Here is a 22,733-nt window from a genome sequence, read left to right on the forward strand (position 1 = left end):
TTTGCAGACATAACAACTCTCTCTCTGTGGCCTGCTGCACCTCCCTTGTCTAGTAGAAGCACTATAATCTGAGCAGCAAACTCTATATAGGCTCCAAGATCTCTTTGTTTTCTTAATTATGTAATTCTTATTATTGAGGTGTTGAACCTCTACTAAAAGTTACTTGGTCTTTGTATGTCTGAAGCAATCTTCAGCACACATACAAAGAGGAATAATCTCTGCTGGACTTAGCCCTCTCTGCTCCTGATCAGAGCATATGGGGCAGATAAATGTCCAACTCCTTGAACCCTGCAGATGGCCTCAGCGTGCGTTGAGTTCTACTACTCAAGTGGTGTCATTCCACTCAAGGAGCCTTGGAAGTGGGCTTGAATGTGCTCTCCTAGCCCAACTGTGGCCCTAGAAGAATTGACGCAGCGCAACACATTGCCTTGCAGCATCAGAACTGCTGCTGCGTGACGCATCCCCAATGAAGACCCCGCAGCTCCTGGGATTTGCTGTTGCTCGATGCCTTCTCGACACAGGACCTCACGTCATAGCTCTGCAGCACCACGGAATCACCACTGTGCAATACGTCCTGACACAGGACCTAACAATGCAGCCATGCTGCTCCTCCAAACTGTGGCTGTGTGACTCACCCTCAATGCAGGACTTTGCATAGCAGCCCTGCAGTGCCTCTGAACCACTGCAGTATGACACATCCTCAATGTGGGACCATGTACTGCTCTATAACCAGGAGTTAAGGTACTATGGGCCAAATTTAAGAAAAGTGGTGCTGCATCCAATGCAGCACCACTTTTCTTGCGCCCCTTAGTGCCCCATAACACCACCATGTCTGCGCCGTATTTAACATACAGCGCAGCATGGCGGTAGTTGGGGAACTAACGTCAACCTTTTTTATACTAGTTTGGCACTTTGCAGGATCAGTGCCAAAAATGTTGACACTAATCCTACAAAGCACATTAAGGCCCATTGAAAACAATGGGATGCCGCCTTTAACGTCTGCTCTGTGAAGGCATTAAAAATGGCGCTAAAAATGGTGCGAAGAAATCTTTTAGATTTCATTGCACCATTTTTTGCCCCCCTTGCATACATTATGCCTGGCACAGGCACAGTGTGGCCCAGGGGTTACAAAATGGTGCAATGCATACATTGAGCCACTATGTAAATATGGCATGACATTTTTGCCATAATATCGCCACATTAGTGTAAAAGAAATTGACACTAATGTGGCGATATATGGCGCTAGGCCCCTCTTAAATTCAGGCCTTTTACATGGTTTAAGGTACTTTGGCCCGTATTTATACTTTTTGACGCTAAACTGCGCTAACGCAGTTTAGCGTCAAAAAAGTTTGCGCCGGCTAACGCCATTCTGAAGCACCATGCGGGCGCCGTATTTATTGAATGGCGTTAGCCGGCGCAAGCAGACCGGCGCTGCCTGGTGTGCGTGGAAAAAAACCACGTACACCAGGCAGCGCCGGCGTAGGGAAAAATGGCGCTAGGGCGTCTTAAAAATGGTGCAAGTCAGGTTGACGCAAAAAATCGCCTCCACCCGATTTGCGCCATTTTTAACGACGCCCAGACGCCATTTACATGACTCCTGTCTTAGTAAAGACAGGAGTCATGCCCCCTTGCCCAATGGCCATGCCCAGGGGACTTATGTCCCCTGGGCATGGTCATTGGGCATTGAGGCATCTAGGGGGGCACAAATCAGGCCCCCCTATGCCACAAAAAAATATATAAAAAAAAAAATTATACTTACCTGAACTTACCTGAATGTCCCTGGGGTGGGTCCCTCCATCCTTGGGTGTCCTCCTGGGGTGGGCAAGGGTGGCAGGGGGGGTCCCTGGGGGCATGGGAGGGCAGCTGTGGGCTCATTTTGAGCCCACAGGTCCCTTAACGCCTGCCCTGACCCAGGCGTTAAAAAGTGGCGCAAATGCGGGGTTTTCTGCCCCGCCAACTCCCGGGCGTGATTTTTGCCCGGGAGTATAAATACGACGCATTTGCGTCGCAGTCATTTTTTGGGACGGGAACGCCTACCTTGCATCTCATTAACGCAAGGAAGGCGTTCACGCTAAAAAATGACGCTCTTTACTCATACTTTGGCGCTAGACGTGTCTAGCGCCAAAGTATAAATATGGCGTTAGTTTTGCGCCGAATTTGCGTCGAAAAAAACGACGCTAATTCGGCGCAAACGGAGTATAAATATGCCCCTTTGTTCGACAGGTCTAACTTGGTCCCTGTATCCAGCCGCACTCGCTGTTGCCCTGTACCTGTGACTCTGTCCCAATCCTGGTGTGACCAGCTAACCACAGTTGGTGCTTTGTGCTTTTAAGCACTATTTTTACCTAAATATTTCAAATTGTATACCTTTGGTTTTACTGAATGGATTTGTGTTGTTTTGATGTCAAATAATTTATTAAATTGTACTCTTTTTTCCTAGGTTAGTGTGGGATTTTTCTTGTATTGTTTTATCACTTTATTACTGATTGTGTGCTCTATAAATATTTTCCACCTTGCCTCTAACTTAAGCCTGACTGCTTTTCTGCCAAGCTACAGGAGGGTTAGGCACATGTTAATGTCACGCAATTTCCTGCAGCCTCTAAGAATAGTTTGGTGAAATGTTGGCGCTAGGCTACCACAAATGCACCAGTGAGAGGAGAGAACAGAAGTATGCCATATCTTTGTAAATATGACGCATGTCTGCTTTCTCCCTTTCATGCAAAGCAGTGTAACTAGTTCCTTTGCTGAGTTTCATGAAAGGTTAGCAAATCTGGACCTCAGTATTTGCAGCCTATAGCATGTCTCTTTATTGAACACAACCAATTCAGTAAACTGTTCAAATGGTATAGCCACCTCGCCCTGAAACATCTACAGTTCTAATAGTAAAGTTTTGCTACATAAAAAAGAAAGACATCTGTGTGTTGTTTTTACACAGGGCCCCAAACGGGCAGATATCACACAAAAGAGCTTTATATTCACAGATCACCCTCGCTGTGAAATCCCCACGACTAATATTTATCTATGAAGCAGCTTATGGGCCCGGTGGAATTCATACTGAGATAAGCTTTCAGTGTGTAATGCTGAGGGAAGGAAGAAAAGGAGGTTTTGTGTATCTGGGAGGGGGAGGGGAATGTAGTATTTATAAGCCAGATGGTAAGGGGAATCAATCAGTGCTGGTGTACAGGAGAGGGGGATCCTTAGCAGCACAGCACAGCTCAGCCTCCTGTGACAGCAGCTACACCCAAGCACTTCTTTCTGTGACTCAGAAACTTTCGGGATGTATTTATGAGAAAATCCATACCCCCCTCCCACACTACTGTACACTACTGTAACCATCCGAGCTGCAGAACATACACAAAGTGCTCCAGCCCCATCAGCTGTTACCAAAAGGTAAAGTTACAAGGTGGCTCCATGACAACAAAGATGAACCCCACTAGTTCCTTGTTGTGTGTAAATCCAGAATGTATTCTGGGAATTGTAGTCCTGCTTCACTTCCATTGATCCAATTGACCTTACTGAAAACAATGGTTTGTAAAAGGAAAGTCTAAGAATAGATCATTATCTTCTTGGTGGCATGGAGTCATCAGGTAACTCTACCCAAAGTGGTACCTGGAGCAGTGGCCATGCTGCACCCCGCCCCCTTTGAAACAGCCAGCACTACCCTATTGAAAGGGCAGCGAGTCAGCCAAAAGCCTTTCTTTATGTTTGCAATGACAGCCACAGTGCGGTTTACAGGGGTTTATCCCCTCCCCCGTCGACTCTTCCACGATGAGGCCTCGTGCACAGATCCTTTCGGTTTGTAAACAAGGGCCAGAGACTGCGGCTTCCTCCGTGGCCCAAGGATCCTGCATCTGTCATTACTTTCCATCCCTGCCGGGCAGTAAACAAGGCCAAGGGCCGTGAAGCGCTCACGCTCAGGCACGGCACTCATTAAAAAATAACGTTGACGCTGTTCTCTACGAGCCCTACGTGCATATCCTGAGACTATGGGCAAAAAACAGATCCATGGTTTTTTTCACATTGACAATGAAAACCCTGAAATCAATCCATTTCATTGGTGCAGTTCCTGTTTATGTTTCAGGTTTTCTTCAAATTGCGCTCACGTCAGTTGTCTCCCGGTGTTTTGTGTCGTTTCTTCATACAACATACGAGTCTTGTATAGTGTATGCAGGGGGCTGAGCATCCTTTAGGTGTTTGTGTGAGCTACGCAAGACTGAGAGCTCTGGAGATGCGGTTGTCAGTGTTTCACAGTTTACCTGTCAGTGGTTCCTGAAAATGTTCAGGCTACAGGTTCATCCAGTCACTGGCCTCTCCGCAGAGAACACAGACCAATAGTCACATATGTGTCAAGTGCCATACCATTTTCTGTGAAAGTGGGATGAAGGTACGCACAGCTGTTGGAGAGAGCGAAAATATGAATGCATGCAGAGGGACCAGTGCTTAATTTGTGCTTGTTGATTCCGGTGTTGAGCACCGGCACTTATTTGTGAGGGCCGGAGCTTATTCTTATGCCTCAAGCATTTGCTGCGAGCAAAAGGCACATATGTGAAAGACGGAAAAACTAAAAAGGGTCATAAAGGGAGAAAGTAGAAAGTTGCAGGATGAGCTGAAGGGGCAGGGGTGGCCGTAAATGGATTGAAGAGGCCCAAGATGGCTTCAGGATTACGCTGCCTCAGTATTCAGTGCTGGCAGATTTAATTACAGCAGCATCGTGTTTAAGAGAAGGGGTTTGAGCACCGGCACCTATTTACAAATTAAGCACTGAGAGGGACCCAGTGAAAAATCAGCGACAAAGAGGGAAATAGGTAACGTTAGTCGTCAGAGAGATGTAGAGAGAAAACGTGCATGTCTAAAATTATGAAGATTGCAGAGCAAAGTATTAGGACTGGGAGAGCAGGAACGACTGAGAAACTCCGAAGACCACTCCCTCTTCCATTGACCTTTTTAATATTTAATTCCTAGTCTCATATTTTCTGAATTGAAACAGTTTCAGTTTTATTCAAAACAGTATTAGTTTTGTAACTCACTGTCTGCTAGGAAGCACTGACTAAGCAAATAAGCCTGGCATGTTTTATGTGAGTTATATGGTATATACGGATGTACGAACAGAGAACTCAGTGAGACGCACCCAGATACTGGTCACGTGGCATGAAGCGTGAAGCACAGGATTCGATCTTACATTAAGTGGGCCACGTCCTTGATTACTTGAGCTACGCTTCTCAAAAAATATTCTTATTTATGCTTGTTTGTGGAGCCCATGTTAGAGCCCACAATCCACACTTTTTCGGCCCTCTTATAGCACCGTTGTCTATGTGTTTCGTGCCAACTGCTCACAGCGTGGGCGTCCTGATGATGATGAGGAGAGACAGCGCAGGCTCTATCCTGAGATGATGAAGGAACCGTGCACTGCCTCCCGAACTCTGCTGTGCACGAAGGAAGGCTCGGATGACGCTGCGCGACATAACCGTGGAGTAGAAATCAGGCCGATTTGTACACTGGGAGCAAGACACGGACTGCTCCGGGATGGTGCAACACACAGAGACATGTGTGCATCCCTGCCTGTGTGCCAAGCACTGAAAGCTATCAATGGTGTGCCCTTGGCAGTAACAGCTGTGGGATGTGTGCCCTGGCATGCGTTAGTTAGCACTACCAGCTAGCCAGAAGGTGTAGGTGGCAGTGTAATTCAGCCAGCAGGCATTCTGTCACACCTAACAGACAAAAACAGCCCAGGGATGCAGCCCATTACCGAGAGCTGCCAATCATACGCCCCTGTTCTATGTGGGGTTCTCAGCAGCTGTCCCTCAAGCACCGAGCACTGAAAGGAACATAACATGCATGCTATCGCCGAGAGCTAGCTGCACGTCAATCACCCAGCAGTAAAACTAGTCTGAGTATGTATGCTGTCACTGAGGACTGTTTATTAAACCCCACAGCGGTAAATCTAGTCCGAGTATGTATGCTGTCACTGAGGACTGTTTATTAAACCCCACAGCGGTAAATCTAGTCCGAGTATGTATGCTGTCACTGAGGACTGTTTATCAAACCCCACATCAGTAAATCCAGTCCGAGTATGTATGCTGTCACTGAGGGCTGTTTATTAAACGCTAAAGCGATACATTTAGTCTGAGTATGTATGCTGTCACTGAGGACTGTTTATTAAACGCTAAAGCGATACATTTAGTCTGAGTATGTATGCTGTCACTGAGGACTGTTTATTAAATCCCACAGCAGTAAAGCCAGTCTTAGTATGTATGCTCTCACTGAGGACTGTTTATTAAACGCTACAGCGGTAAATCTAGTCTGAGTACATATGCTGTCACTGAGGATTGTTTATTAAACCCCACAGCAATAAAACCAGTCTTAGTATGTATACTGTCACTGAGGACTGTTTATTAAACCCCACAGCAGTAAAACCAGTCTTAGTATGTATGCTCTCCCTGTGGACTGTTTATTAAACGCTACAGCGGTTAATCTAGTCTTAGTATGTATGCTGTCACTGAGGACTGTTTATTAAACCCCACAGCAGTAAAACCAGTATTAGTATGTATGCTGTCACTGAGGACTGTTTATTTAACCCCACAGCAGTAAAACCAGTCTTAGTATTTATGAAGTCACTGAGGACTGTTTATTAAACCCCACAGCAGTAAATCTAGTCCGAGCATGTATGCTGTCACTGAGGACTGTTTATTAAACCCCACAGCAGTAAATCTAGTCAGAGTATGTATGCTGTCACTGACGACTTTTTATTAAACCCCACAGCAGTAAAACCAGTCTTGGTATGTATGCTGTCACTGAGGACTGTCTATTAAACTCCACAGCAGTAAATCTAGTCCGATCATGTATGCTGTCACTGTGGACTGTTTATTAAACCCTACAGCAGTCAATCTAGTCTGAGCATGCATGCTGTCACTGAGAACTGCCAATGATACTCCACAGCAGTAAATCCAGTCCGTGTATATATGCTGTCACTGAGGACTGTTTATTAAACCCCATAGCAGTAAATCCAGTCCGAGCGTATATGCTGTGACTGAGGACTGTTTATTAAACCCCGCAGCAGTAAATCCAGTTGGAGCATGCATGCTGTCATTGAGTACTGTCTATTAATCCTCACATCGATAAATCTAGTCTGAGTATGTATGCTGTCACTGAGAACTGTTTATTAAACCCCAAAGCAGTACATCCAGTCAAGCATGTATGCTGTCACTGACAACTGTTTATTAAACGTTACAGTGGTAAATCCAGTTTGAGCATGTGTGCTGTCACTGAGGACTGTTTATTAAACCCCACAGTAGTAAATCCAGTCCGAGCCTGCGTGCTGTCACTGAGTACTGTCTATTAAACCCACAGCGGTAAATCTAGTATGAACATGTATGCTGTCACTGAGGGCTGTTTATTAAACCCCACAGCAGTAAATATAGTCCGAACCTGCGTGCTGTCACTGAGTACTGTCTATTAAACCCCATAGCGATAAATCTAGTCTGAACATGTATGCTGTCACAGAGGAATGTTTATCAAACCCAAAAGAAGTAAATCTAGTCCGAGCATGTGTGCTATCACTAAGAACTGTTTATTAAACGCTACAGCGGTAACTCTAGTCTGAGTATGTATGCTGTCACTGGGAACTGTCTATTAAACCTCACAGCAGTAAATCCAGTCCAAACATGTATGCTTTCACTGAGGACTGGTTATTAAACCCCACAGCAGTAAATCTAGTCCGAGTATGTATGCTTCATTGAGGACTGTTTATTCAACCCTATAGCAGTAAATCTAGTCCAAACATGTATGCTGTTACTGAGAACTATTAAACCCCACAGTACTAAAACTAGTCTGAGTATTATGCTTTCACTGAGGACTGTTTATTAGACCCCACATCAGTAAATCTAGCCCGAGGATGTATGCTGTCTCTGAGAACTGTTTATTAAACCTGATAGCAGTAAATCTAGGCTGAGTACGTATGCTGTGACTGAGAACTATCTATTAAACCCCACAGCAGTAAATCTAGTCCCAGCATTTTACTTGTCACTGAGCACTGTCTATTAAACTCCACAGCAGTAAATCTAATGCGAGATCTAATGCGAGCATGTATGCTGTCACTGAGAACTGTCTATTACATCCCACAGCAGTACATCCAGCCCGACAATGTATGCTGTCACTGAGAACTGTTTATTAAACCCTACAGCAGTACATCTAGTTCGAGTATGTATGCTGTCACTGAGAACTGTCTGATAAACCCCACAGCAGTAAATCCAGTCCGAGTATGTATGCTGTCACTGAAGACTGTTTATTAAACCCCACAACAGTAAATCTAGTCCAACCACGTATGCTGTTACTGGGATCTATTAAACCCCACAGTACTAAAACTAGTCTGCGTATTATGCTGTCACTGAGGACTGTTTATTAGACCCCACGGCAGTAAATCTAGCCCGAGGATGTATGCTGTCACTGAGAACTGTTTATTAAACCTGACAGCAGTAAATCTAGTCTGAGTATGTATGCTGTGCCTGAGAACTATCTATTAAACCCCACAGCAGTAAATCTAGTCCCAGCATTTATGTTGTCACTGAGAACTGTCTATTAAACTCCACAGCAGTAAATCTAATGCAAGATCTAATGCGAGCATGTATGCTGTCACTGAGAACTGTCTATTACACCCCACAGCAGTACATCCAGTCCGATAATGTATGTGGTCACTGAGAACTGTCTATTAAACCCCACAGCAGTAAATCCAGTCCAAGTATGTATGCTGTCACTGAGAACTGTCTGATAAACCCCACAGCATTAAATCCAGTCAGAGTATGTATGCTGTCACTGAGAACTGTCTGATAAGCCCCACACCACAGCAGTACACCCAGTCCAATACTGTTTGCTGTCATTGAGCACTTTTCATTAAACCCTACAGCTGTAAATCCAGTCCGAGCATGTATGCTGTCACTGAGAATTGTTTATTAAACCTTACAGCAGTAATCCTAGTCCTAGCATGTATGCTTTTTTCTGAGGACTGTCTATTAAACCGTATAGCATTAAACATGGTCTGAGTATGTATGCTGTCACTGAGAACTGTCTGATAAACTTCACAGCAGGAAAACTAGTCCGAGTAGGTAGCTGTCACTGGGAATTGTCTATTAAACCCCAAAGCACTGAATTCAGTCTGAGTATGTATGCTGCCATCGCAAACTGTCTGATAAACCCAACAGCAGGAAAACTATCCCTAGCATGTATGTCACTGAGAACTGTTTATTCAACCCTACATCAGTAAATCCAGCTCGAGCATGCATGCTGTCGCTGAGAACTGTTTATTAAACCATACAGCAGTAAATCTAGTCCGAGCATGTATGTTATAACTGAGGACTGTCTATTAAATTCCACAGCAGTATATCTAGTCCGAGCATGAGCATGTATGCTTTCACTGAGGACTATTTATTAAACCCCACAGGAGTAAATCTAGTCCGACCATGTATGCTGTCACTGAGGACTGTCTGATAAACTCAACAGAAGGAAAACTAGCCCGAGCAGGTATGTCACTGAGGACTGTCCATCCAATACCCTTGGAAGTAAAAACTATTCAGCGTATTTGTTGTAAATGACAGGTAACAACTCATAAGTAACATAAACAGAACAAGGCACCGGAAGCTGCCCATCAAACACCCATGCAGTAAAAATAGTTGCAACACGAATGCCACCAACACCACACAGCAGTAAAAAATAAGTCCAGTATGTATAGTGTCACAAAGAGCATTACATTCTCGAGAAGTGACAACAGCTCGAATATGTGTCTTTTGCTGAGAGCTGTCCATCAAACTCAGCGGCACTAGTAGCTGCACACTATGCATGTTATTAACAACAGCTGCCCACCTAATAATACCCTGCAGTAAAAATAGCCCGATCATGTGTGCTGTCACTGAGAAATGTCCATCACAAACCACAGCACAAAAACTATCCAGCTGTTATGTCATCACAGCCGCACATCAAACACTCTAGTATAAAAAAAGTTCAGTCTATCACAGAGAGCTTTCCGTCAAATGTTCCACTAGCAAAATAATACACGGCAAAACATGCATGCTACCGCCAAGATCTGTCCATCAGCCACTCCAGCGGTGAAAAAACTACCCAGCGTGTGTGCGATGAACACGATCCCAGCAGTCAAACCCATCTAGTACCTACGCAATGACAAGCAGCAGTCTATCTAACACCACAAGCAGTAAAATAAACATATATTATATACATGACAACCATTCACCATGTATGCTTTCACGAACAACTGTCCATCATACCCAGCCAAGAGTGTACACCAACCAGCATGTATGTTACCATTCTGAGTTGTCCTTCGAATGATGCATCAGAAGAACAACTCCAGTACGTATGTTGGTATGTATGCTGTCAAGGAGAGCTGCTCATCAAACATGCTTAGCAGTAAAAACCACAAGCAACTATTCTATCACTGTGAGCTGCTCATCAAACACCCCTAGTAGGGAACACAGCCCAGCACCAATGGAATCATTGAAATCTGCACATTAGAATATGACTGATGGTAAAATCTTTCTCCTCTAGGGGTGTTTAATGGACATGTCTCACCACTAACAGCGTTCCATCAAACACCTCTAGCCGAAAAAGCTAACCAGCATACATGCTATGGCTCACAGCTGTCTTTAAAACACCCCAGCACCGAAATTTGACCAAACTATGGCCCATATTTTAAAATATAATTGTAATTTGCAAGTTTGTGCAGCTTTTGCGTAAATAAATTAGGCAAATGCTGTGCTAAAAAAGTATAAATATGGGCCTATATGTGTTCTGTCTTTCATATGCTCCCAGCAATACAAACTGCGGAGCATGTATTCCATCACTTTAGAGATGCTCATCAAAGACCTCCTGCACTGAAAACTGAACTGCATGTCTTCTATCACTGAGCTGTTAATCAACCAGCCTTGCACTGAAATCTAACCAGCATGTATTCTACAACTGCCAAGAGACTATCCATTGCATACCCCCATTAAGGATATGCTGAATGTGTCAGACGCATTCATTGAACAATTTTATGACTTAATCAAAGGCTAACAATGGGTTCTTAGTATACCTAATCAATGGGAGGGAGGAGGAGATTGAAAATTTGTATACATCAAAATTGTAAGAGAAAACATGTACACACCAACATCATGAGTAGACAGAGTTCATTTTTAACAAGACATTGTATATCACAAAAGAGTATTCCCTCAATGTTTTGCCCATTCATCATTTCATGTTTCTCATCTCAGTTGGGTGTAGTAAAATCTTTGACATCAACGACCCAGATATCCACGGGCTGGATTACATTCCTTGGTCTATTACCACAGAGGATATTTTTATGTCCACTTTTTTATGATATGCTGTGCACTATTTAATAAGCCAAGGAATAAGGTGTATCCCTTCTACCAGTCCTGATAAAGACCCAATCCTAAATAATCTTCAAAAAGGTTGAAACGTCAACACTTGCATATTTTAATGGTTGAATAAATGCAATGACGAATGGGCATAACCATTGAGTCGACTGTTTGCCATAGTAAATTTAGTTTGCATCATTGCACAACAAGGTTGTGTTTATTTTTCTTGATTGTTTTTGTGTATTTCACCTACACAAGCACATTGCTATTATATCTTGCCATTAGGAACAACCTTTTGTGATATACAATGTTTTGTACAATAGTAGACTTTGCCTGCTCATAATGTTGGTGTGTGCTTGTTTTCTCTTTTAATGTTGATGTATACACACTTTTAATCCCCCTTCTCTCCCATTGATTGTGCTTGATTTCTCTTGTAATTTTGGTTGATACAATTTTTCAACCCCCCCCCCACCCTTTCTCTCCCATTGATTGGGTACATAAATGGCTAATTTTAGCCTGTGATTTAAATTGTTGTATAAAAGCCGCTGACCGAATCAACAAACCTTAATGTTACATACATCCAGATTCTGAGGATTACCATGTGTACCCCATATATTTATACATAATTTTAAACTCCCAACAGTGAAAGCCAACCAGGATATATTCTACTATTGAAAGGTGCAATCAAACAACCACAGCAGTGAAAACTAAACTGTCCTGCACTAATCCTTGACAACTGCCCATCGACAGTATGTCTAGTATTAAAAGCTGCTCATTGTGTTTGCTCACTGGGGTCTGTCCATCAACACCACCAGCGCTGAAATCTGACCTATATGCCTTTTATCACTGACAGCTGTCAACTGTAAATGTCTTTCATCAATTGGAACTGACAATCAAACACCCCTGCACTGAAATCTGACCAGAATATATTCTACCACTGCGGACAGTACATCAATGCTCCCAACAGTGAAGACTAACCGGCATATACTCTATCAGTGAGAGCTGCGGGTCAAACATCCACAGCAGTGACAACTGTCCAGCATTTAGCACTTATGCTTTTGAGAGATGCCTACACACATGACTAATAGTAAAAGCTATCCATCGGAAGTACTCTCACTGAGGCCTGTCCACCAGTTACCCCATCATAGAAAGCTGACCAGCGTATATGATATCACTGAAAGGTGCACATAAAACTCACCCAGCACAGAATTCTGACCAGAATGTATTCTACCACAGCACAGTGATCTGTCCACCAAGTACTCCCAGCTGTAAAAGGTGAACAGCAGCATTCTATTAGCGGTAGCTATCCACTAAACAACTGTAGCAGTGAAAGCTACCTAACATCTATGCTCACTGAGGCATGTCACTTTAAAACATCCAGACAGTAAAAGGCCCCACAATGAGGCTCTAGCCTAGAGCTGTTCATGAAACACCCACAGCAGTAAAACATCCCCTGCATGTGTGCTATCAAGGACAGCTCTCCTTCAAACACACTCAAACTAGCAAGAAACGATGCAGCACGTGTGCTCTCACTGAGAGCCGTCCATCAAAAACGATGCAGCACGTGTCCTCTCACTGAGAGCCGTCCATCAAACGTGCCTAAGAGCAAAGCACCTATCCTCTGGCTGCAGACTTGAAGGATGTTCTACTTCCATTGTCACCGGAGACAGCCAGGAACGTTGGTAAAAGTTTTAGTGTGGGCAGAGGGGGTCGAACCGGACAAAGGGCACAAACTTGGGAAGGATGGCACTTGCACATAAGGGTTTAAGGGTTTAAAAATGTCAAGGTCCATTTAACACGCGATCTTTATCGTTCACGGGAAGGTGCGCACACGCACACATAGGCTGCGCGCGTGCACACGGACACGCGCTAGCACGTACACTCACATGCACATACATAAACAATGTATCTGTCACTTTCTCTCAGTTTTGTGGTTTTGATGCTCAGGAGAGAACAATTGTGTATTTTTGTAACAAGGGTTTCCCCAGGCCAGTCAGTTTATTCCAATCTGTAATTTGAGGCATTCAAAAATACAACACGCACAAGCACGGCGTGATGAACCTTTAACCAGCGGTTCTAGTGATAGCTGCTCCTTATGAGACGTCAGGAAATAAATCTGGCAGCGTGTATGGGCACGAGACCCTGCCCAGCCGGCATCATTGGCTGTGAAAAAAGCAACGTAGACGGCACCCAGGCCGCAGGTCCCATCATAGCTGTCCAGAAGGTTGCAGGGGGCCATATCCATGGCAGATTTCCAGGGAAACCACTGCCTGTGCAGTCAAGTACAGTTTTAAGTAATCGCACGGACATCAATCTTACGTGGACAGACTGAAAATCGAGTCTGAATCTGACTGTCTCAAGCCCTGCGCTGGACCCCCTGTTTATAAGCTATTCTCGATTCTCGGGATGTTTTCACCATTGCGCAGGTACCCGCTCGGAGCCTGGAGCATGCAACGGTTAAAGGCAAGGAGAGGCGTGCAGCTGGCATGTTGGAATGCACAGTGCTGCAGAACATTGTAATCCATGGCCGGGGCAGAGCTTACATTCCGGTCGGCTGAGCGCCGAGAACACGTCTGCCTTGGCGCGCTACGAAGGGCGTGCCGCCTGCTTCTGGGAGGGCAAATTATAACAAATCACGTAACATGACACAGCTGGTCTGGACAGATGTAGCCCTGGTCTGCCATGTATGTTTACAGGACAGCCGCCCGCGTGTGCCCTCACTAGCGACCTGTAGACACCCTTAGCGCCAGCAGCTCTTGGCGCTATACTGTGCGCTCTCTGGGGCGTTGTGCATGGAAGAGGTGGGAGCAGTCAGACACGCATTCCCAACGCCAGGCGCTGTCTGACGCGAACCCGCTGCACAGAGCTGCAGAGCCCCTCCCTACAGCCCTGGCTGCTCTCCAGGTTGTGTTTTCGAAGCTGGGCGCCGTCCAGTGCCGGAGCTGGCCTGTCTGGATTATCAGAAAAGGAAGCTGTTATAAGTGTGGACCGCAGAGAAGAGAAATACTCAGCACTAGGCGCTACCCGAGTACAGTAGCATAAAGCCTGACCCGTGTACATGTTCCGGAGTGCGTAGCTCAAGAAGCACGTATTATGAAGAATTGGGGTTTGTTTAGTGAACAGCACGAACATGTATCAACATTGCTGCACTAGAGGCTCGACTGTTTAGCGCCAAGAGGCGAACAGAGTTTGACACTGGGGCATTTTCAGTGTTCAACAGGATTCGATCAGTGTTGAGAGAGTTATGGACTTTCCATCCAATATTCAGCAGGAAGAGCTGTGCAGTGTGTCACATGGGGCTTGTCCCGTATTCCATGATAGGAGCTATGAAGTGTGCAGCACTGGTGGGTGAGTGATGCGCAATATGCTAGGATGTGGGGTGTTCAGCACTATGAGTTATGCGGTGTGAACCCCTACGAACAGATGAGAGTGTAACACTACGGGTTGTGAATTGTGCAGAACCAACAACGGTCGAGCGGTACTCTGCAGCAACGTAAGCTGCGCTGTGTACAGCTTTGGGAGCTGTGCGGTGTGTGGTATCATGGTCCCAGCAGTGCTCAAGGCAAGAGCTCGCCAGCATGCAGTGGAAATAGCTAACATGTGGTACAAATACCGCCAGAGGACCGGTGCAACGCTTCAGCGTCAGCAGTACCGGGAGCTGCCCTGCGCCCCGCGCCGGCGCCGTCCATTGTGGATCTTAAGCGCTGGAAGGTACCAAGTTTATTTCAGGCCCAGATAGCGGACCAGAGTAAATAGTCGGTCCTAGGCGCTGTGAAGAGGCATCGCGAGCTGTGTGCAGTGTTCAGCAACATGGGCGTATCTGCAAAGATTCGCAGCGGGTCAAATTGCCAGTACTGGGAGATGTGCGGGGTACAGAGACATCGGAACCTGTGTATTGTTCAGCAACATCTGGACACGCACAGCGCCCAAGGTCTAGTTCCCAGCTTCAGCGCTGCAAGGTGCCTAGTGTAATAAAGGCGCTGTCTGCGGAGCAATTAAAGGGTCAGAGTTAGGAGCCCATGCAGTGTACAGAAGTATGGGGCATGTGTAGTGTTCAGCAACATTGGGGCATGCTCAGCGCTCTTTACTAGGTTCTGGCCAGTGCCCAGCTTCAGCGCTGAAAGGTACCTAGTGTAATAAAGGCGCTGGATGCGGACCCGTGTAAAGGGCTAATAACAGGAGCTGTGCAGTCTACACAGGCTTGGGGGCTGTGCAGTGTTCAGCTGCATCGGGGCATGCTCAGCGCTCTGTACTAGGTTCCGGCCAGTGCCCAGCTTCAGCGCTGAAAGGTGCCTAGTGCAATAAAGGCGCTGGCTGCGGACCCGTGTAAAGGGCCAGTAAGGGGAGCTGTGCAGTCTACACAGGCTTGGGGATTGTGCAGTGTTCAGCTGCATCGGGGCATGCTCAGCGCTCTGTACTAGGTTCTGGCCAGTGCCCAGCTTCGGCGCTGAAAGGTACCTAGTGTAATAAAGGCGCTGGCTGCGGACCCGTGTAAAGGGCTAATAACAGGAGCTGTGCAGTCTACACAGGCTTGGGGGCTATGCAGTGTGCGATTGCATCGGCGCGTGTAAAGTGCTCCGCGCTACGGGGTATCAAGGTTTCAGCTTCAGCACGGAAGCGGCTCTGGTAATTTACAAACACTAGATACGGACTGGTGTAAATGGTCAGGTCTTGGAGCTCTACGGTGTACAGAGTCCTCGGAAGACGTGCAGTGCTCCGCAGTTTCGGGGCATGTATATGCGTTCAGCACTAGGCGCTACTCACTGTTCAATTTCAGCGCTGGAAGGTGTCTATTGTATTCAAGGCACTGTGTGCGTGCCATTGCAAATGGTCAGTACTAGGAGCTGTACATTGTACTGAGGCCTCGGGTCTGTTGACTGCTCTGTAGCATCGACAGATGTACGTACACTGCTAAGCGCTATTGCCAACCAGTGCCGACCTCCGGCGCTGCAAAGTGTCTGGTATATTACAGGCGCTAGCATCTGTCCAGTGTAAAGCATCAGTACTAGGAGCTGTGCAGTGTGCAGATCTTATACTGCGGAGTTCTGCAGTATAAAATAATTGCAGTTTTCATCACTAAGCACTGTCCAGTGTCGAGCTTCAGCGCCGGAAACTGTGTCGGATATTAAAAGCGTCAGTTCTAGGAGCTTGTCAGCCGCATTAGAAGCTGGGCAGTGCTCAGCAGCATCGGACCACGCTCAGTGATCAACAGCAGGCGCTGTCCAGTGTGGAACTTCAAAGCTAGAAAGCGCCTGGTGGATTAAAAGCGCTAGCTGTGGGCAAGTGTACAGGGTGAATGTTAGGCGCTGTGCAAAGGTATCGGAATCTGTGCAGTGTTCAGGAGCATCGGCCTACGTACAGTGCTCAGCACCAGGCGCTGTTAAGTGTGGAACGTCAAAGTTAGGTGTATTAAAGAATCAGATAGCCGACTAGCTGTCCATCTGAATCCTAGCTCTGGGAGCTGTCCAGTCTGGATCTTAGCTCTGGGTGCTGAGCAACCCGGATCCTAGCTCTGGGAGCTGTCCATCCCGGATTCTAGCTCTGGAAGCTTTCCAGCCTTGATCCTAGCTCTGGGCGCCGTCTAGCCTGGATCCTAGCTCTGGGAGTTGCCCATTCGGATTCCTCGCTCTGAGAGCTGTCCATCCTGAGCCATTGGAACGGGAGCTGTCCAGTCTGGAATCTAGCTCTGGGTGCTGCCCAGCATGTGTACTAGCTCTGGGAGCCAGAATAACTGCTCGGGGAGCAGTGCATCCTGACCGAGGGCTCTGGGAGCTGTCCAGTCTCACTCCTCCCGGTGGGAGCTGTCCAGGCCGAATACGGCCTCTGGGAGCTGTCCAGCATGTATCCTGCTCTTGGAGCTGTCCAACCAGGGTCTAGCTCTGGGAGCTGTCCAGTCTCACTCCTAACCATGTGAGCTGTCCAATCTAAATTCTAGCCCTGGCAGCTGTCCAGCAAGAAACCAGCCCTGGGAGCACTCCAGCCTGAATTCTAGCTCTGGGAGTCGTCCAGCCTATTTAAGGGTTTTAAGTGCTATCCAACGTGTATTCTGCTCTAGGAGTTATCCAGTATGTACCCTGCTCTGGGAGCTGTCCAGCATGTATCCTTACAATTGGAGCTGTCCAACCTGAATAAGGGTTCTGGGAGCTGTCCAGCATGTATCCAGCTCTGAGAGCTGTCCAGCATGAATAATGCTTCTGGAAGATGGGCATTTTAAATGAGGGCTCTGGGAGCTGTACAGCCTCACTCCTATCTCTAGGAGCTGTCCAGTCTAAATTCTAGCCCTAGGAGTGTCCAGTCTGAATTCCAACTCTGGGAGCTGCCCAGCCTGAATTCTACAGCTGGGAGTTCTCCAGCCCGGATAATCGTTCTGGGAGCTGTCCAGCATGTATCTTAAAGCTGTCCAGCACGTATCGTTACGGTGGGAGCTGTCCAGCATGGAGCCTTTCTCTAGGAGCTGTTCAGCCTGAATGAGGGTTCTGGGAGATGTCCAGCATGTAACCAGCTCTGAGAGCTACCCAGCATGACTAATGCTTCTAGAAGCTGTGCATTTTAAATGAGGGCTCTGGGAACTGTACAGCCTCACTCCTAGCTCTGGGAGCTGTCCAGTCTGAATTCTAGCTGTGGGAGTTCTCCAGCCCGAGTAATCGTTCTGTAAGCTGTCCAGCATGTCTCCTTGCTATGGGAGCTGTCCAGACTGAATAAGGGCTTTGGGAGCTGTCCAGCTTGTGTTCTGCCCAGAGAGCTGTCCAGTCTGCACCAGCCGCGTGCAGCATCCTGAGCTGTCCCGTCAGCTCCAGGCTCATGAAATGGCCAGAGCAGAACACCTGCAGCCCCTGTCTGCATCGCGCAGGTCTGACGTCCTGAGACGGTTTCACATCCTCCCGCCCTGTGTCCGCTCATTCAAGTCCAATGTGAAGCGGTCTTTGTGAATACATGAATGGAGCGCCTAAAAAAACGGGGCCATACCCCCAATTCCACCCGCTCCTCACGTACGGCTCTCACCTCCCACCAGCAAGTTACATAACTCGGCGCCCATGGCACCCGCACGAGCAGCGCCGTGAAGAGCGCCCTCAGTAGCACTTCCGATTGGAGACCGATGGAGCTTGACTTCGAAAGCACATTTTCTTCCACACACGTTGGGTGACAGCTCCTTTTATCATGGAAATCAGACTGTAATCGGTTTAAAGTAGACGAACCTCGGCAGAGGCCCGCCAGATTGTTTTTTGAAAATGAAAAAAGCTGCAGAGAACGAACAGGGAAATGTGCTCCCATCAACGCTTTAATATTTCATGTGGGAAACGCATTCCTGCCCCGGCCCGTCCCTGCACAGGCATGTTTGCCGCCCATATTTCACTCTAATGCAAACCCATTTAAATCATTGCCTTGTTTTTCACAGATTGCTTCCTGTAAATGGGGCAATAAATCGCTAAAGTGTCACGGATGGAGAAGATGCCGGAGGAGTGGAGAGGGAAGCCGACAAGATGTGGACTAGAGGGGAGAGGCAAGAGTGAAGGGTGGTACTGGGCGGGGCCAGCACGGCGGGTTAAGGTGCAACAAGCTAGTGCAGTCGAGGGGTGATACGGCAGATAAAGGTATGGCTTCTAGGCACTCCTAGGCTGAAAAAAGCTAGGAAACAACGTAACAAGTGTATTTCTAAAGCGCACATTCACACAGCTTCTTGGTGCTATAAAATATGTCTATTGGCACACAACTCCACGTTACTCATTTTTTCGACCTAGCTAAGGTAAAAGGCTGAGGGTTCCCTGAGATTCAAATCTATTGCCATTGGGCTATGCGCAGATCTCACAGCACTAGTGCACTGAGCCAAAGGACCGTAAAATGATCTGGAGCCAAGGCGGGTGTGTGCAAGAAGTGGATTGGGCGCTGGGGAGGGGATGACAAGGGAAAGGGGTCGGAGCCCGGCGGCACATCAGCTCTGCCCTTCTGACATCTGATATCATCCACCGTTCCCTTGGGGAAAAGGTTGCCAATAAGAAGAGGCGACGTGGCACCTCTGCTTGTTGCAGCCAAGAGGGTATGAACAGGCATGCACCCGGGACCCAGCTCTGGGTGCGCTTGAGTCCAACATACCCTCTGAATAAAAAGTGTTGGCAGAGGGGGAGGGGCAGGGGAAAGCAGCAGGCGAAAACGAGATGGAAAGGCGGTGAGTCACCGCTAAGGGGGCGCCTGGCAAGCGGGAGACCGCGGTTCTCCCTAATCAGAATCTAATGGTGCTGGAAGAGGGCAGAGCCTCGGGTATCCAGCTTTCTAGCACACGGATAGACATTTTTTCTTGGTGGGGCACGGGAGTGGGAGGGAGGGTGGTGAGGGGAAAGGCAAAAGTGAAACAGATAACAGAGGCAGGAAGGCATGTTTTTTGACAGTGAGAAACATACTGGCAAAAAGGTAATTATGCCGAGTGCGTCTGGAAGCGAATGAAACGACGGCAAAAGGCTTCTCTAGGGTCATTGCCAAAGCAAGCAGCGGTGTTTCTGAAGAGGACGGCGCTTGGCAGCCTCTGCACTGGTAGCGCCCTGGAACAGGCATAAGTGGCCACGGGGTGGGGGAATAGCAAATAACTGCTACGAGAAATAGTCTGTGCTTGGGCAATTACATGTGGAAAGGGGCAGCGTGCAGCTCACCCATCCCGTTTCTATAGACACCAGACTCGCCAGAAGGTGGCTATTTATTTCTGCGTTATTTATTAAGTTCCTGGATACAGCAGGGCTTCGTGGCGCTGAGACAGAGCTGCAAACTACATGCAGCAAGACTCAGATATTACAATACGAAGAAAAACGTAAAATGGTGTACCAGTGCAAGGAGCACGTTGTACTGTGCATTGCTTCACGGCTGGGCTTGTGCTATGAAAGTCCCCATACATGAGATGCACACAGCAAATTCATTGGGGCATGAATTCCAGTCCATGCTCTTTTTAATCATGAAGATGCAGAGATGGGGAGAGGGTAGGCATTAGATAGTGGATTGTAAAACAGAAGCAACATGTGTGGCAGAGAACGCAGCACAGGCAATTATTGACACATTGGGTGGTCACTAAGCATTCCAGGCTCTGGTCAATCGCTTCCCTTCATGGACATGAGTTCTACAGGAAGGGCTGCGGTATTGAAAATGTAGATTATCTACCAATCCATTGCCTTTATGGAGATTACAGAACTCCGAGGAACACCCTACCTGAAAAAGTCTTAGGATATTGGCCACCATGATGGAAACGGAGCTGCCTGAGGCACCGATGACCCCAAGAACCCTCTCTGGACGTACAAAGACAGGGGGTTCTCCACTGGTGCAGCGCACATCCGAGGTGTCCTTCTGTATTAGCGCCTGTACGAATGTGAGTGACTGCTCCAAGGCATGGGTGTCCCGTGAGCATGTGTCCAGCACACGTGCCCCAAGGGTCACGTTGGGGAGCAGGTCTGGGTCTGAGTTGATTTGGTCCAGTGCATAGAGCATGGCCTCCAGGCGCTGCACGCCGGCCTCTCGTTTGATGTCCCCACATGGCAGGCCCTGTGTCCCACGTCCATGAACAGGGAAAAGCCCACCCAGAGTAATGTCACCCTCCAGGCGAATGGAGTGTGGTGCATAAAGCTCCTGGGACCTCACACTGGCCAGCAGGGGGAGCAGAACCAGCAGGGGGACCATGGCCAGGCCCCTTGCTCAGACTTCCACCCCAGGCACAGCAGGGGCCTGGCAGAGCACCTCGCCAAATCCGTCCTGAAGACTCCAAAAAGTTTTATCCCAAAGTCCAGTCTCCAACAACAACTGGAAGGGTTTTCAGGGTGTAAGATTCCACTGGTTACTTTTCAGAATTATGATTCAAGCAGTGCCATGGCAGAGTTCAACTTTCCTCCAAACAAATTCTACCAGACGTCCACCAAGTAATAGTTTGCAGGTTGAAGAGTTTTACAAATAAATGTTTTGAACAGGGGTTCCTGGAAGCATACAAGATTGTGGGTCTCTCAATTGTTCCAAATGATCTAGGGCTCCCTAGTTGATATCTAGGCCTTAAAGGTCTACCAATAGTTGTTCAGGTATCAAGGTTCCATCACAAGATGTCAAAATATCACAGTCACAAATATGGTGCTCTGAGGTTAAGGGTTCCACTGATGATCATTCATGATTCCACGTATGTATGCCAATGATCCATCCATAACTTTTTAAGTTAAAAGTTTCACCAATGAGCGCTAAGGCCTAAAATTTCGTACCCGTTTTCGATATCATGTGTTTCGTTATGGGGATTTCAAAGTTCAGGTTTTCACAAATAATTATACAGGGTTCACAGCTCCACCACTAGATTCCCAGGGTTGTGTCCAATGGTTTCCTAAATGCTGTCTAGGTTTCAGACGTAGACCAGTGGCGTTGTAGGGCTCAGATGTGCACCAAGGGATTTGGAAGGGTTAACATTCAATGCTAGGGGAAACAGATTTCAAAGTTCCAGAAAGTCCCCAACACATCCATGATTTAACTTCACAAAGCACAATATTGCATGAAAACTCCTCCCATGTTCCAGGTTTCTTATTGATATTCTCCGCCCCTTTCTGTGAACTCCTTTCAAAGACTCCTCCCTCGAACTCTTCAGCAGCTCTCCGGACTCGTCCTTCTGCCTTCCTACGCCTCTCCAACCCTTCCTCGGAGCGGCTGCAGCCAGCTCCTCTCTCTCTCCTCTGCTACCAGCCTTCCGCTCCCTCGGAGACTCGGCGCTGACTAACCGCGAGCCGCGCAGCCCCTCAGTCTTTATATAGGCACGCCCCCTCGCAGGCCGCGCCCTCCGCTCCTGACGTGCGCGCGAGGCTCCCTGCGCGGTGAGGTCACGGCGGGGGAGAAGGGGTGCGCGAGGCTAGATAGTGTTATGATAAGGTGTGTGGGTTAGTGCGTGGATATTGGAAAAAGCAGCGCGTGTTTGAAGGGTAGGGATTGCGATAAGGGGGTTTGGTGGATGGAGGGCACGAGTGGCGAGTGAAGGGGAGGAGAAACAGGAGGGGTAGGAAGGAGGATGCGAAAGGAACCGAATGAAGGGGATAAGAGTAATAGTGTGAAGAGGGAGAAAGTGGGGCGATTAATCAGACATGGTGGGGGTGGAGTGAAACTCTAGAAAGAAGGAGGAGGTGGGAAGGAGGGGTATAATTATGAAAGTAAGACCAAGGGGCACGGTGAGCAGCAACACGAGGCAGTAAGAGAATGGTCACGAGGACGAGTGGTGAAGTGATGAAAGCGTGTTGGGGGGAAGGGGGTGGGTGAAGAGAGGAGGAGGGAATGATAAAGGAAACCTGGAGAGAGTAAGAATATCTAGAGGCGCGGTGGGAAAGAAGGTCAAGTAGAATGAAAGAGGCCCCAGTGATGTGCCTGAGGATGTGATAGTCTGAG

General features: G+C 47.5%; 1 protein-coding gene across 1 annotated transcript in view; it reads right to left on the reverse strand.

The window, feature by feature from the left end:
- Nucleotides 1–22,079, reverse strand: part of GRM7 (glutamate metabotropic receptor 7) — a 1,785,443-nt gene extending 1,763,364 nt beyond the window's left edge. The window contains exon 1 of the mRNA XM_069206344.1: nucleotides 20,547–22,079. Coding sequence (XP_069062445.1) covers nucleotides 20,547–21,011 — 465 coding nt within the window. The 5' untranslated portion in view covers nucleotides 21,012–22,079. The remainder of the gene's footprint in view (nucleotides 1–20,546) is intronic.
- Nucleotides 22,080–22,733: the final 654 nt, after the last annotated feature.

Source organism: Pleurodeles waltl, chromosome 9 (genome assembly GCF_031143425.1).
Source record: "Pleurodeles waltl isolate 20211129_DDA chromosome 9, aPleWal1.hap1.20221129, whole genome shotgun sequence".
Taxonomy (NCBI): domain Eukaryota; kingdom Metazoa; phylum Chordata; class Amphibia; order Caudata; family Salamandridae; genus Pleurodeles; species Pleurodeles waltl.